Genomic DNA, 13,045 nt, shown 5'->3' on the forward strand with positions numbered 1-13,045 from the left:
AATTGTGGCCTTCATATAAGGGGAAAAGTCTGGATTACAAGTTTATCCATTTTTTTTTCTAGAAAGACGTTTGATTGGAGTGCAAGGTTTAGATGCTGCTTCCGGTTTAGATATAGGCTATTTCTGTATTTAACTCTTGCTGATTATCACTTCACCATCTGTAAAGCAAGAAATGTTAGAGCTTTTTTTTTTTCTTTTCCTGCTTAGTGGTGTGAGACTGTACCTGAAAGTCTAACATGYTCTTCAATACCATGCTCCTGTATCACAGACAGTTTCCATCATGGAGATCCTTATGACTTGCAGCTTCATAGGCAAGACCAGGTGTCTTTATACTTCCTAAACAGAAGTTACAGGCTTGATGCAGAAACTGTTTCTTCTCTTTTTCTCTTTTTTCTTTTTTTGTCTTATTCTAGAAGTTGAGGGAAAGATGCACAAGCAATTTTGGGGGGCTCTTTTAGTTAACTGTAGCAACTCATTAGTGTCTCCCCCCCCCCTGTTTTCAAGCACAGTATTACGGCTGCTTCCTGCGGAAGAGCAGCTGTGCTCTCATGTATGGCAAATGTATTCCTTCTCCCCCTCCTCCACGGCAGTAGAACTAGTGCTCTTGTTGTGTCAAGCTCCACTGCATTCACTGTGACTTTGATATGCTTGACCTAAAAATATTGCTGTGAGTGAATTATTTACAATGACACTGAGGAGCAATTTTAYGGACCTCTTGCCCATGGGCGTTGGCATCCGTATATATGGATACTACTAACAAAAACYGCAAAAATGATCATGAAACCTCTCCTCAGCATCTCACAGCTATGATCACTTAGTGGGGATCATACTGCGGCTTACAGTGTGGGAGGAAAAGCACGTGCGAGCCAGTTGTGGTGCATCGAATAATGTTGTACTGTTCTGGAGATGAGTGCTCGGTGTGGAGACGCAGGCTGCTAGGTGTTAAGTTGCTTGAATTGCACTAAGTAGATTTTCAGTTCTCTACCTTGACGTGAAAAGACAGTGTGACTAAAGATTACTAATAAAATTTATACTAGGCCTCYGTTAAAATTTCAGATACCATTTCAGCTCAGAGCCTGTTCTTTATGTATTAAAAGCTTGCAGTCCAGGTGATAATATTCATTTTACCCTTGTAATGGGTGTGGACTGACTTTTTTTTTTTTTTCCCTCCCCTGTGCCCAGGTTAGTGCTGACTGAAGTTTCTGTGCCCTTCTCTACTAGGATGTGAATTGTTGCTATTTAGTATTTAGTGAGTGCAGGAAACAAAATTAAGATAGAAATCCTTTAACAGGGAAAACACTTGTGCATTCTGAGAAGTATCATCTTAAGAAGGGATATAACCAACTTTATTTATTTTCCCCCTGCACTGGAATTGGTGTGTCTATACCAATTCTCATCGTTCAGCCGTTCTCYGTAAGAGCTGGAACGGTTTCTGTTCCCTCCGTGCCTGAAGGTGATCAGGTGCCAGGATGCTCGCTTTTTCCTGTGTAGTCAAATTCCAGAATCTTGTGCTTTGATAAGTCTCTTGTCTGTTATAAATGCATAACACATCTATAGAAAGCATTAACAAATGCATTGCAGAAACAGAATTTGAGCTGTTTTAGCTTGCAATATCCAGTCTGGAGAAATACTCTTGTTAGAACATCCTGGCTACAACTTATTTTGAAAGTTACTCCTTCTAGATAAATAAAGCTCACTTTAAAAGCAGGACTCAAACTTTATGTACTATTTGCAATATGCATTTCGGTAGTAATCTAAATTACTCATTTCTGCAGAAATGGGAAACATAAATATACAGGCTTCTCTGTAAACAATGTCACCGAGAATTCATCATAGCGCCCTTCCTGTGGATACTTAACTCTGCTGCCTCTGGCTGCTATAGTACCCTGCAAGCAACAAAACCCTGTGGGTTCTTTCCTAGTAAATTTTGGAATGTAAAAAAATCTTTCTGATCATGAATTTTAAATGTCCAAACACTTACTGRATTAATTGAATTTCTTGTTAGTGTGATTGTCTCTTTGAGGAACTGATCTGCTTTCTCTCCCCAACCTCAGATCTTGCATGATATTAAAGAAAACTCTATCATGACTGAAATATTTCAATCATTTAATTAGATTGTTAATACAAAGTTGAAGAAGCAAAAAATGAATACATCTTTCTGTGATAGAGCTGATGCTTGTATCTGTTTAGTTGCTGCATTRACAAAACCTGGATAAAACAGACAAGTACAGTGCGTAAGAGAACTGTTGTGTAGTTGAGAAGTTTGAAGATCTTCTATGAATAATCAAATTATTGCTAATGGAGCTTCCTGTTATGAGGGGAAGCAATCAGAATGACATGATTACCTACCTTTTGGAAGCAGTGCCTACTCCAGAATATTTGACTTACAACTAAATCTAAAGACTGAACTTACCGTGGAGGACTGCATGGTGTTGGAAATTTAGAATTGCCCCTGAACATGTGACGAGGTCGTAAGGAAATCGGACAGTAGCGTGCTTTAATTAAACTTTTATTTTCATATTACTGAGAATGGGACACAGGTACTCAAACTGACAGTAARTTTTACAGTTCAATGACTATTCAGTTACTGTTACTACCAAATAGAGAGCTCTTCATTCCTAGTTTATCCCAGAACACAGAGAAGAAGCAAGTCCAATAAGATTGATTTGTTTAGTGTTTATTAGGTGTTTAAAATATAAAACTAATCTTTTACTTGATGTAATATTTATCCATATTTTTGAATTGTTTCCCACTTGTACTTTTGCCTTGACAAGTACAAAAGTGTTTTTTTGTGTATGTATGTGTACTAAGTTGTAATCCTAATYAAGATGAGGCTTAAATATCTTTCCTGTGCTCAGAGTCCTTAGGAGTGCACATACACAAAGAGTTCCTCATGCTAGTTCCTATGTACTTCCACGTATGTACTGAATATGAATTCTTACGGCTTGAAGTCTGAATTCTGGGGAGRACACTTTTCCAGGAAAAAGCAGGGGATTTATTTTTTTCTTCCCTCATCCCCTCAGTCAGCTGACTTAAGCACACATAAAAACAACAAGCAAAAAAGTGAATATCATCAATTACTTTTTAAAAAAGGAAAATATCAGGATATAAGAAGAACTTGCTTCTCACTACCGCTTTCAGAGATGATGCTCCTCTCTTAACAGCAACTGTAAAATGTGGGGCCACAGTTGCATTCATTGTTCAGTGAGCTTGTCCACATAGTTAAACCCACCGACAGCAATGAATGTTGATTGTGACCTTTTTTTTGTAAAGCTTGGCAGAGTGGGAGAGAAACCTCGTGTGCTGTTTAGGTTGCTATCTTCGGTGTTAAGGCCTGAAAGCATGAAGTAAGGAGGAGGATGGTTAGCTGGAGGGTACAATCAACGGTCGATGGTTTTCACTTTAATTCCAAACTCACCGACAGCGTTGAATGTTCACTGAAGCAACCACTACAACAGAACTCCAYTGACTTGGCAGCATCCTTAAATGTCTGAAAGGAGGGGGGAAAAATCAAAATTGACACAGTGATTTTAATTATACAGATGATGCAATTTCTATCATTGTTCTCTTACCGACACCAATACCCTTCTCTGCCCATCCTATTTTGATCTTCAGGCAAGGAGCTGGCAGTTTTCCAAGCTGCTTCTCTATGAAAAGAAAAGGTATTTCATTTAGTCAGATTAACTATATTCATGTGGTCTGTTCTATCTGTTAGTTCAGAACTGAACTTYTTGGCAAATCAGAATACAAAATCCCCTAATTTATCCAAGCTGGTAAAGAATTTTATGAACCGATGTTGCTGCTTTGGTATTGCCCAGTTGACTAGAAGCCAAAAGACTAGATGTCTTTTGCTGACATGGTTCAATTAGATCTAAGCTTGTTTAGGATTGATGAAAAACAACACTTGCTTTTAAGGCTTAATTCCTTAATAAACTTAAAGGCAGACGACCCTTATTGTCTTAAATTGTCACACATGCAGGACCTGTTATGATAGTATTTAGAAGGGAGAAGGAAGAACTTAGGTCAAGGTTTGACAAATTTATTTTCATTTTTTCATTCTATTTAAGTGGCAACATGTTTATATTAATAAATTGATCATTACAGAGCAAAGTACTCATTCTTAATTTTTTACAATAGCACAACACACTTCTAGGTTTTTTCAACTTTCCAATTAATTTGCCCCTTCTTTAAGAGGGGAAGGGGGGAAAAAAACAAAAAAGGAAACCYCAAGTAGATGTAGTGCTGTAACTTTCATGTTATAGAGAGGATGTCTCTTCTTGCGCGAGTGTGGCGGAGTGGGGTAGGGGAAGGATTTTAGAGGACAGATTGGAGAGCGAGCATGGTGGCCTGGGAATTTCACCATACTTATGTGCAGTTGTGAGCCGACTTCTCTTGCAGAAGATCAGTCACGTGAAGCCCCTTGGTCTGAGTGCTTTTTCCTTAGGGCCACGTGTAGCTCGCTGCCCTGAAACTGCCTGATTCATTGGCTTCGGGGAATTGCTGTTTGTTAAATATTTTACCAAAGGACGAGGTAGCTCTATACCCTGTATTTTTTATTAATGTATGATTATTTTTAAAATATTTATAAATGCCCTTTGTTAAAGAGCACAAAGGGAGCCAGCACTGAAAGACTGCAGTTCACAGGTGTGCTGCCTGCATACGTGCTGTGAAGAAATGCCATGACAAGCGCTTTCACCTGGCTGTTTCTTCCAACTAATTGCTCTGCAYGTACAGCCTTTTATTACTACTTATCATTTAACTCAACCACATTTTCTATCAAATGAGCCTAAAGGACAGCAAGTCATTAATATGTTCTACTGGAGAACCAGGCAGGAATGGGATAAACCACATTTCTCCTTTATGGTAGATCAGAGACATTTTGTTTAGGAATGCTGCTGTGATTATGAATGTGTTGGACCTCAAAGCAATGTGGTGGTGAACCCCTTTTTGCTGACATGGCAGCCTGGGATATCTGCTGCTGATGAATACTTTAGCCCTGAAGCTGGATTTTCCACTTGTTTTTACTGGCTTTATTGCAGTAACTGCATGGATGTTAGGGAAGGAGTTCTGGTTTACACCAGCACGAGCGATGAGAGAATAAGGCTCTTCAGCTCAACAGTCTTTTGTACTTATCTGCGTGTGTTCAACATTGTTCTAGCCAAATGAGTAATGGACTTGATGGTTTAAGGTCACTCATGTTTACCATCCTTCCTGTTATAAGCTTGCTTTCAGTATGACATTGCTTTTGGTGTTTATTCCAAGGCTCTTATTCTTGTTTCCCCATGTCACTTCATACTTCAATATTGGGTCTTGCCTGTCTGAAACTTGGCACTTAGTTCCTCTCCTCCCTTAAACCCCATTCTATGTAGAAGTTATGACTGGATGAAATGCATTAAGTGTTTTCTGTTTTTGCTTTTTCCACTGTTTACTGTTACGTTCCCCTCTGCTCACTCCTGATGGAAAAACCTCAGTACTTCTTAGTTATCTACCCTATATTGAAGGAGACTAAGACTTGTTCAAGGTACAAAACAAGTAATTCTGCATTACAGCCTTGATGCCCAGTGCGTGCAGGTTATGCAGGGTAAAAATGCTTTCATCTTCTGTCATCTGGTTTTCATTTTTTTTATCCCCTACTGGGCTTAGCTAGCTGTGTTACAAATGCCAGCTTTATTTTAAGTTTTATTTCAGATCTGCAGGCTTATGAGAACATTCAGTTTTTTTTTTCCCTCCCATTTAAGGTTAGTAGGTCATAAATAAACCAGAGCACTTCCCTGGCTATGAGCTATGGCCATGGTGTACATGAAATATTGCTTTAAAAAAATTACCGCCTCTGCTTCCTTCCCTCTCCCTCCTTGCCCCCCCCCCCCAAAAAAAAAAAAAAAAACAAACAAAAAACCACCCAGGAACCTAATGCGGATTGACAGAGGTACAGGAGGAAGTAGTTCACTGCGTCGTTGTAAAGGCCATAGGGATTTGGACTGCTGGAGCTGCCTGTCTTAGGAATAGATAAGATATGTTGTCTGATGACCTGTACCTAATTTAAGTGACTGCCTTTGCCAGCCCTTCCAGAGGGCAAGTGTGTGAAGTAGAGCATCTCATCTTCAGTCCTTTTGCTGCTCTCGAGGGCCTGACCTAAATYGAAGATACGGGTGGTGTTCTGCACAAACAGACAATTACCTCAGCGCTGTGTGAGCTGCATCCTCGTTCTGATTGCCCACTCCTGCATTCTGATTTTTATATATCTTGAATCAAAAGGCGAATGTTCAGCTTCATTATACTGGTTAATACTGGCAACTAGATTTTGTCATATGGTGCACTCGTGTTTAACAGCTGCTGTATGTAAAACAAAATTTTTTTTTAAAAAAAAACCTTCCTCTCCCCACCTACAAGCGGTGGCTGGAGCTATGAGGCACTACTCCGCTCTGCTTATTCTCCCACTTCTTCCTTCCTTCTCCCTTCCCCGCACAAGTGCTCACGGAAACGTAGGTGACAGATGTCGCACAGGTTGTGTCGAGCCATGTGTGTCTGTTAACCGGTCTTGCTAATTTTCCAGCAGTGGGATCCCTTGGGAACAAAGATTTAGGTGAACAAACAGATCTCGGGTTGGAGTTTCTTTAAAAGTCAAACTTCAGATAATTTCCCTAATAATGCATKAAAAATGATCTACACAGTCTGTATGTTGATTATGATAGCATGTTAGTACGCTTCTATGGCTGATACTCTGTGTAGCTTTCAACATCCTTTTTTTCCTTTGCTGGCATTAAATTTTTACTGGGAGGTGGAATAAGACTGTTAGAGAAAAGAAGTATTTGTCTTYAAAAAGAGACAACAGAACAATATCAATACTCATATTGCTAAGGTATCTTGGGGGATAAAGTTGTAAGCTACTTCCATTAATTCCATCTCCCACAGCCTGTTTGGGGACAGGAAGAAGTGCAATGAGATTGGATGTATTTTTAATTTTGTCACAAAAGTGAATTCCAGCGGCAGTGTCTAAAAATGGCACTAACACACTGGGGATCAGATTTTCAGCTCGTGTAAACTGACACAGCTCCATTGACGTCAGTGGAATCTGCATTTACACCAGCTGGCACCTGGAGATTCATGTGGAAAAAAGTGGAGTAGAATGATCAGTCATTGGTTTGGTACCTTTTTCTGTTTTCTTATTTTTCTGATTAAAATATTCTCAAATGCCAAATCTCAGGTACCTGCCAGAAAGTGACAGTGATAGTAAAATTTTGTAAACATCGGCATTGTGATGTGCTTCCACTAAAAGGAGGTAAATACAGCCGACTTATTAAAGCTCCAACTTATTCTTGCGTGTCTGAGTGATATGCTGAAAGTGAGTTTTCTGCGCAGCTGTGAAGAGCAAGGCCTTTCTCTGGCGGATTGAGAAATGTCCRCTCCTCGGTGGACACGTGGTGGTGGTGGTGGAAGCTGCAAGAGCAGAGTGCTGTTCCTGCAGGGTTACCTGCGCCGTGATCCGAGAACCTCTGACTCCCGGCGGGTGCCGTGCACTGGAGTACGGCACTGGCTCCTAACTACTGTTGCAGTGATTCTAAGACCAATGTTTTTGGAGAAACTAAGCAATCCCAATGTTTTCATCTTTCCTTCAACCTGTGGAAACATAGTAACATCTTTGTAAACCTCTGCTGGAAAAAGATACRCTAGGGAATATTTCAGCGTTTACTGGAGCACAGCCATCTCTGGAGAAGAGCAGCAGCTGTGTAACATCTTGAGGCGCTAGTGCGTGCCAGTCTGAGACAGGARGGAAAATTGTGATTGCCTTGTTTAAATTCTGCGTTCTACACGGTTGCTTTTCCTTACGTTGTGGTGTGAAGAAATCCAAAGTTATGCAGAATTATTCTCATTATTGTCAGTGAAATAAGACTGGGAAATATCTTGGCATACTAGATAAAATTGTGAAGTGAAATAATAACCAGAAGATCACTTTAAAACCAAACCAAAACTTGAGTGACATGCGTGTGTATCACAATCTGCAATTTGTTGAGTCTTCTCAAAATTCTGCTTGCCCCAAAACGAGCGCATCTCCAAATGTTCTAGTTCGTATGCTTGTAGCCCCTGACAAAGTTTTTGAGCAAGTCTGCTGTCAAAAAAAAAAAAAAATTGAGTGTTCTTTTGAAACTAAACCCATCAGATAATATTACATGTCTACAACAGTCAGAGATGGGATGCTGATTAGCTGAGCTAATTTAGGAGCAGTGGAAATGCGAGGAGTAGCAGTGGTATCAATACAATCAAATATTGCACCTCCAGAAATAATTTAATTGCAGAGTTTGAAAGTGTGCKTTGCCTATGAGAGTTTTACTTGGCTAGTGTTTTCTTAAATCTTGATGTTAATGATGCTTCCAAATCAAAATTTAATGTAAAAATACCCAAAGTAGTATTGGCTTCTTGSTAACTGCATTAAGCTTGTACCTCATTCAGTATAAATTATTACTTTTATYTTACAAATCACAATTACATTTTTTTTTGTAAGTAAACTTTTATATCTGAGCTGTTGTGCCTGACTGCAATTTATGTGGGTATTACTTCACGTTGTTAGTCCTGTTGGAAATCATAAGAGCTTTTCCAGTGTACAGGGTTGTAGCACTAGACCTATAAGCTTTGTCTTATTTAAAGACAAGAAATTGGCAAATAAATTCTAATACTGCCCGCAGTTTCCCAGCCTTTTTGGACTACAATTCCACTTTTTGTTACTGGAACACATTACTATTTATGGAAGATATGCACATATTTCAGTGTCCATAAATCGTATGCAAACATCTGTTCTTTGGATCAGTAGATGGAGTATAGTAACTGCTTTTTACATTAAAATCCATGAAACAATGCTCACCTACTGACATGCTTAGAGTTTAGTATTTTAGCAAACATTTCAGTAATCTAAGTTCTCGGGCAATGGAAGTCAAAACAGTAGAAACTGCAAACGCAGTCTAGCACAGTTCTGTGTGGCTTGTACCCCCAAGCATCTAATGGACATTATACAATAGCTGGGGTCAACTTGGCTAAAGCGTTAAGTTCTGTTAGTAATTCTCTGYGGTCGTTACTCCCTGTGAAGGTGACTTCCCACTCTCCCTTTTCTGGTGTCAGCCTTAAACACCCTTATTTGGTGAACCTGGGCTACATGTGGAGATCCGCAATTTTGTCTTAGTGCCACCCTGTGTTTCCTGTGTGATCATGTGGATTCTAAGGCCAATAACTGTAAAACGTATTCTTGAGGATGCAATTTGTTTAGCTTTTATTTCAAGCTTGTATCTAGTTGCCTTAGGTACCAAGACTGTTGGTTGTTTCTCAGTATCTACTCTTTTTTTTTCTTACAAATATTATTTGAAAAATAAATGTTGATCTCATGGATAGTGATACTTAATACTTCGAGGMTAGATCATAAATGTTAGCAAAGCACCTGAATTTTGGTAGGATGAAAGTCAGCATAAAAATGGAAAGAAAAATATTCTGTATGGCTAAGAGGTATTAGTTTGAATTCTACTGTAATCAAATCTTAGACAATAGCTTGCAGTTCTTGAACTGCAGCAAAGGGGGTGATTACTTTTGACTTGCCTGGTCTTTGGTGCCTGCTAATCCTCTTGACTTAAAATAAATTAAAAAAAAAACTTCAAAAAAGATGGAGATCCTCATTCATTTAATTTGGGACYGGTGGACTGTTTACATACAGTTTGTGTGTTTTTGTGCTTTGGGACCTGATGGCAGCAGTGTTGAATGTGAATACAATGGTTGTCTTATGTTCTTCACAGAGATTGTATACATGCAAATTCAGAAGAACATGTTTAGGGCCCTTACTTTCTTCCTAAAGGTTGCCTGATACAGAAAAAACCCTGCTGGMGTGTAAGTGAGCGTAGGTAGTCTCTCTGTGCCTACAACTCACCCTGGCAAAGCACAGTGCTGTAACACCCGGCTCTAATGCCCCATCCTCCTTTTTGAGTCACCATAGGAGTGGACTGCAGGAATTGACAAATTCAAATAGTTACAGTCATGCCACACAGTCACTTTTGATCAAGTTACTTAACCCTGAAGTTTAATGAGTAACACCTACTGGCCATCTCCAYGCTTTTATGAGGCTGTATCTCGGGTAGCGCTTTGAACACGTGAAGTGCAATATAAACAGTATAGGGCTATTGCACTCAACTCGGGCTGTTAGCATCTAAGGCATGCTGCCCCAGGCCCTCAAAGGGGAGGCAGTTTTCACTGGAAAAGGTGCTGCTTGAATTCTATGGCTCTATTTCCAAGTTGAGCATCACCAACTTCTATCTACATGCTACCTAGAAAGATGGAAGGGCAGGAGGAGGAGGGGAGATGGCAGTTTAAGTGCTGTTTATGGACACCAACTAAAGGCAGTCCACATTTGGTTAGAATTGATTCCTGAAGATTTAAGGAGGTAAATCACCATCTGATCACACTATCTCCTTTGTAAACGCATTTTGGTATTCCTAAATCTTCTTTCCTCTCTAAAAATTCTGCACGCAAACCTACCATACATGCAAATCTATGACAGTCACTAACAAATACTTGGTAATTCYCATGTGTAGCTTGACAGATGAGTGTGTGTGCTGTTTATTCCTAAAAAAAATACCACTATTACTTTACAGAAGTTGCACAAATACACTTTGAAAATACATTGAGCATTTCATGGCAGTCTATGTAAACGTTGGGTGAAATCTTCTTAGGTATTAGCATTATTAGTTTAAGTTAAGAATGTAGTGGGGGCACTGGCTCATCAGCAAGTGTAGCACCTACCTAGCAGAGCTGAAAGTACTGCTCGGATGAGAACAGTTTTCATAGGGACTGGTGGAATTGCCTGATTTGCCTCCTTCCTGCTATCCGTCACACTCTGCAAGCCCTGATAAATAAAGGCTATTGCTTAGGACTCTCAAGACATGCCTATCTTGCGATCACTACAGCATGCAGTCTGGGGCAGTTGAAAGGCTCGCAGCTGCCTTCAGGGAGAAGATGAAATTCCCTGAAACTCTTATGCCTGTCACTGCTCCAGTTCAAAAACAAAAATGTTTTTGGTCCAGAGCTGTCAGGGCATTCTTTTGGTCTCTACAGTTAAAAATAAGAAGCTATGCTATCGGAAGGCATTTTAAAAACAGTATTTTATACTTTTTTCTTTATTATTTTTAATATCTTCAGCTAAGCCTTTAGGCATGTTAAATGATGTAAACAAAAGCTTTGGATTTTTGTTACTGTTCTCTAGGAACAGTCACTTGAACAAATATGCTATTGACCCAACCCTGTAAAGCTCTGAACACAGCACAAGCTGAGACTTTGAAGAGTTGGGTACATGATTTAAATGTTTAGTATGGCAAAAACCATTCTAGTACAAAGTTACTTGTACTGGATCCAATGGTTTGCAGCACAGGCTAAGCATAATCCCATGTGCTCGTAGAGCAAATGCCTAATGCATTTGCTGCTTAGGTTTAAAACAAAACAAACAAAAAAAACCCAAACCACACACATGCAAAATACCCTGTCAAGGGTATTTGTAAGTTGTCACATGTATTTGTCTTAAATAGCTCACAACAAAAAGATAGAGGATTGCAGAAAATGTTTTAAAAGCCTTATCTTTATTGTTGAAAATAGGTACACCTTTAACGCTTTTAATCTGTCCGTACTCTCTTGGCTGTCTCCACATCCTCCTCGTTGTCCCTGTTGAGCTTAGCTGCCCTTTGAAAAGCACTTTGTGCTCCAGTGACCACTTTAAACTCTCTATTGATAAAGTTAAACTGGACTCCTAATTTATTTTTCCAGCAGAAAGTGCAAGTTGAAAGTGGTCATTGGCCCACAAACTTGTGGTGAGAGCGAAGATGATGTTAGTGGGAAAAGGGGAGTGAAGTTTAGTTTCCTTTTCTGTCCTTCTTGATTCCCCTTCTCCTGCCTATTTCTTATATTTCTTTTGCTTTCTCCCTCCCCCTCTCTGTCCCAGGAAATCACAGTTAAGTTCCTGTGTCCCTTCCTCCAGTTTCCCTCTGGGTTATGCTTTGGCTTAGATCGTGTTCAGCTGTTTCTCTTGCCCAGCAGCAGCAGCGAGGTTTCCCTTTTTGCAGCCCTCTGCAGCAGTAAGGAAGGGTAGGTCAGAKCATGAAGCAATGTCTGGGACATCAGCTGAAACTGGTTTAAGAATCCAGATCCTGTCCCTTAAAACTGTAGGAGAAGGACTGGGAGTTTGGCAAAGTAGTAAATGTGTAAATGGGATGACGGAGAGAATATGTAGCCACTGAAAGCAGAGTTTATTAAGCTGTTTCCCTCACTTTGCATGTGTTTATGTATATTTTAAAATTTTGATAAACACATGCACACTATTTAATAAAACAGAAGAAAGGGAAATCTCTCTTCCTTTTGGTGATTTAAGGACCAGATATTGTACATCTGGAGCATCTAAAAATCTCAGCAAGATCGAAATTTATTTCTAGACGACTAGGTTTTAACTCTTTGCCRTAACTAGTGTTTTTAAACTCCTTGTCTGTAATGAATGAACCCTTTTTAGAATGAGTGGATGGCACTTTCTGCAGTCAGCGTCTTTAAATGTGTTTCTGGTTGGGAGATCAGCTATTACCATCTCAGTAACCGCTCTTAATYGCCACACCATAACCTAAACACTGATAGGAGACGGCTGTTCTGAGGAGCTCTGTTTCTGCTTCAAGACCTTTGAATTTCTAAAAATCTTTCTTACTTACCTACAAATTTTATTGCTGATGGTAATTGGGGAATTTGTGGTTCACAGACTCRGATTCCTGTGTTGCTTAAAGGTGTTTTACTGGTATTTTTCTTTAGAGAAATTTGGATTAAATTCCCTTCAGTGGGAGGGCTGTACCACTTAAGTCCTGTGTAAACTCCATACTGTTGAACACCTAATGCAAAGACATTACATTGGCTTGTAGCAGATAGAGCAAATTTCATTCCTAGTGAATATGACCCAGGTGCTAAAAAGCTGTAGCTGAAAGTGCCAGGTTAAAAGCACAAGTCAGCTAGGTACATAAATATTACATGGCTACATCTTTAATGGGCT

At 39.6% G+C, this 13,045-nt stretch overlaps 1 protein-coding gene across 3 annotated transcripts in view; it reads right to left on the bottom strand.

The window, feature by feature from the left end:
- Nucleotides 1-2,493: 2,493 nt before the first annotated feature.
- LOC146599177 (uncharacterized) overlaps nt 2,494-13,045 on the bottom strand; it is a 63,028-nt gene continuing 52,476 nt past the window's right edge. For 2 of the 3 annotated variants that reach the window (XR_014895088.1, XR_014895087.1), the window contains 3 exons: nt 3,573-3,647; nt 3,419-3,490; nt 2,494-3,334 (listed from right to left, as the gene is read on the bottom strand). Coding sequence is in view for 1 of the 3 variants with exons in the window: in XM_085299031.1 (XP_085155157.1) it covers nt 3,328-3,334; nt 3,419-3,490; nt 3,573-3,647; nt 7,472-7,629 (312 nt within the window). In the remaining 2 variants the exon portion in view is untranslated. Of the gene's footprint in view, nt 3,335-3,418; nt 3,491-3,572; nt 3,648-7,471; nt 8,113-13,045 lie in introns of those variants that run through there. The other variant, XM_085299031.1, reaches the window with a different exon arrangement.

This window comes from Rhea americana, unplaced genomic scaffold (assembly GCF_003343005.1).
Source record: "Rhea americana isolate MKP2758 unplaced genomic scaffold, rheAme1 scaffold_144, whole genome shotgun sequence".
Lineage (NCBI taxonomy): Eukaryota > Metazoa > Chordata > Aves > Rheiformes > Rheidae > Rhea > Rhea americana.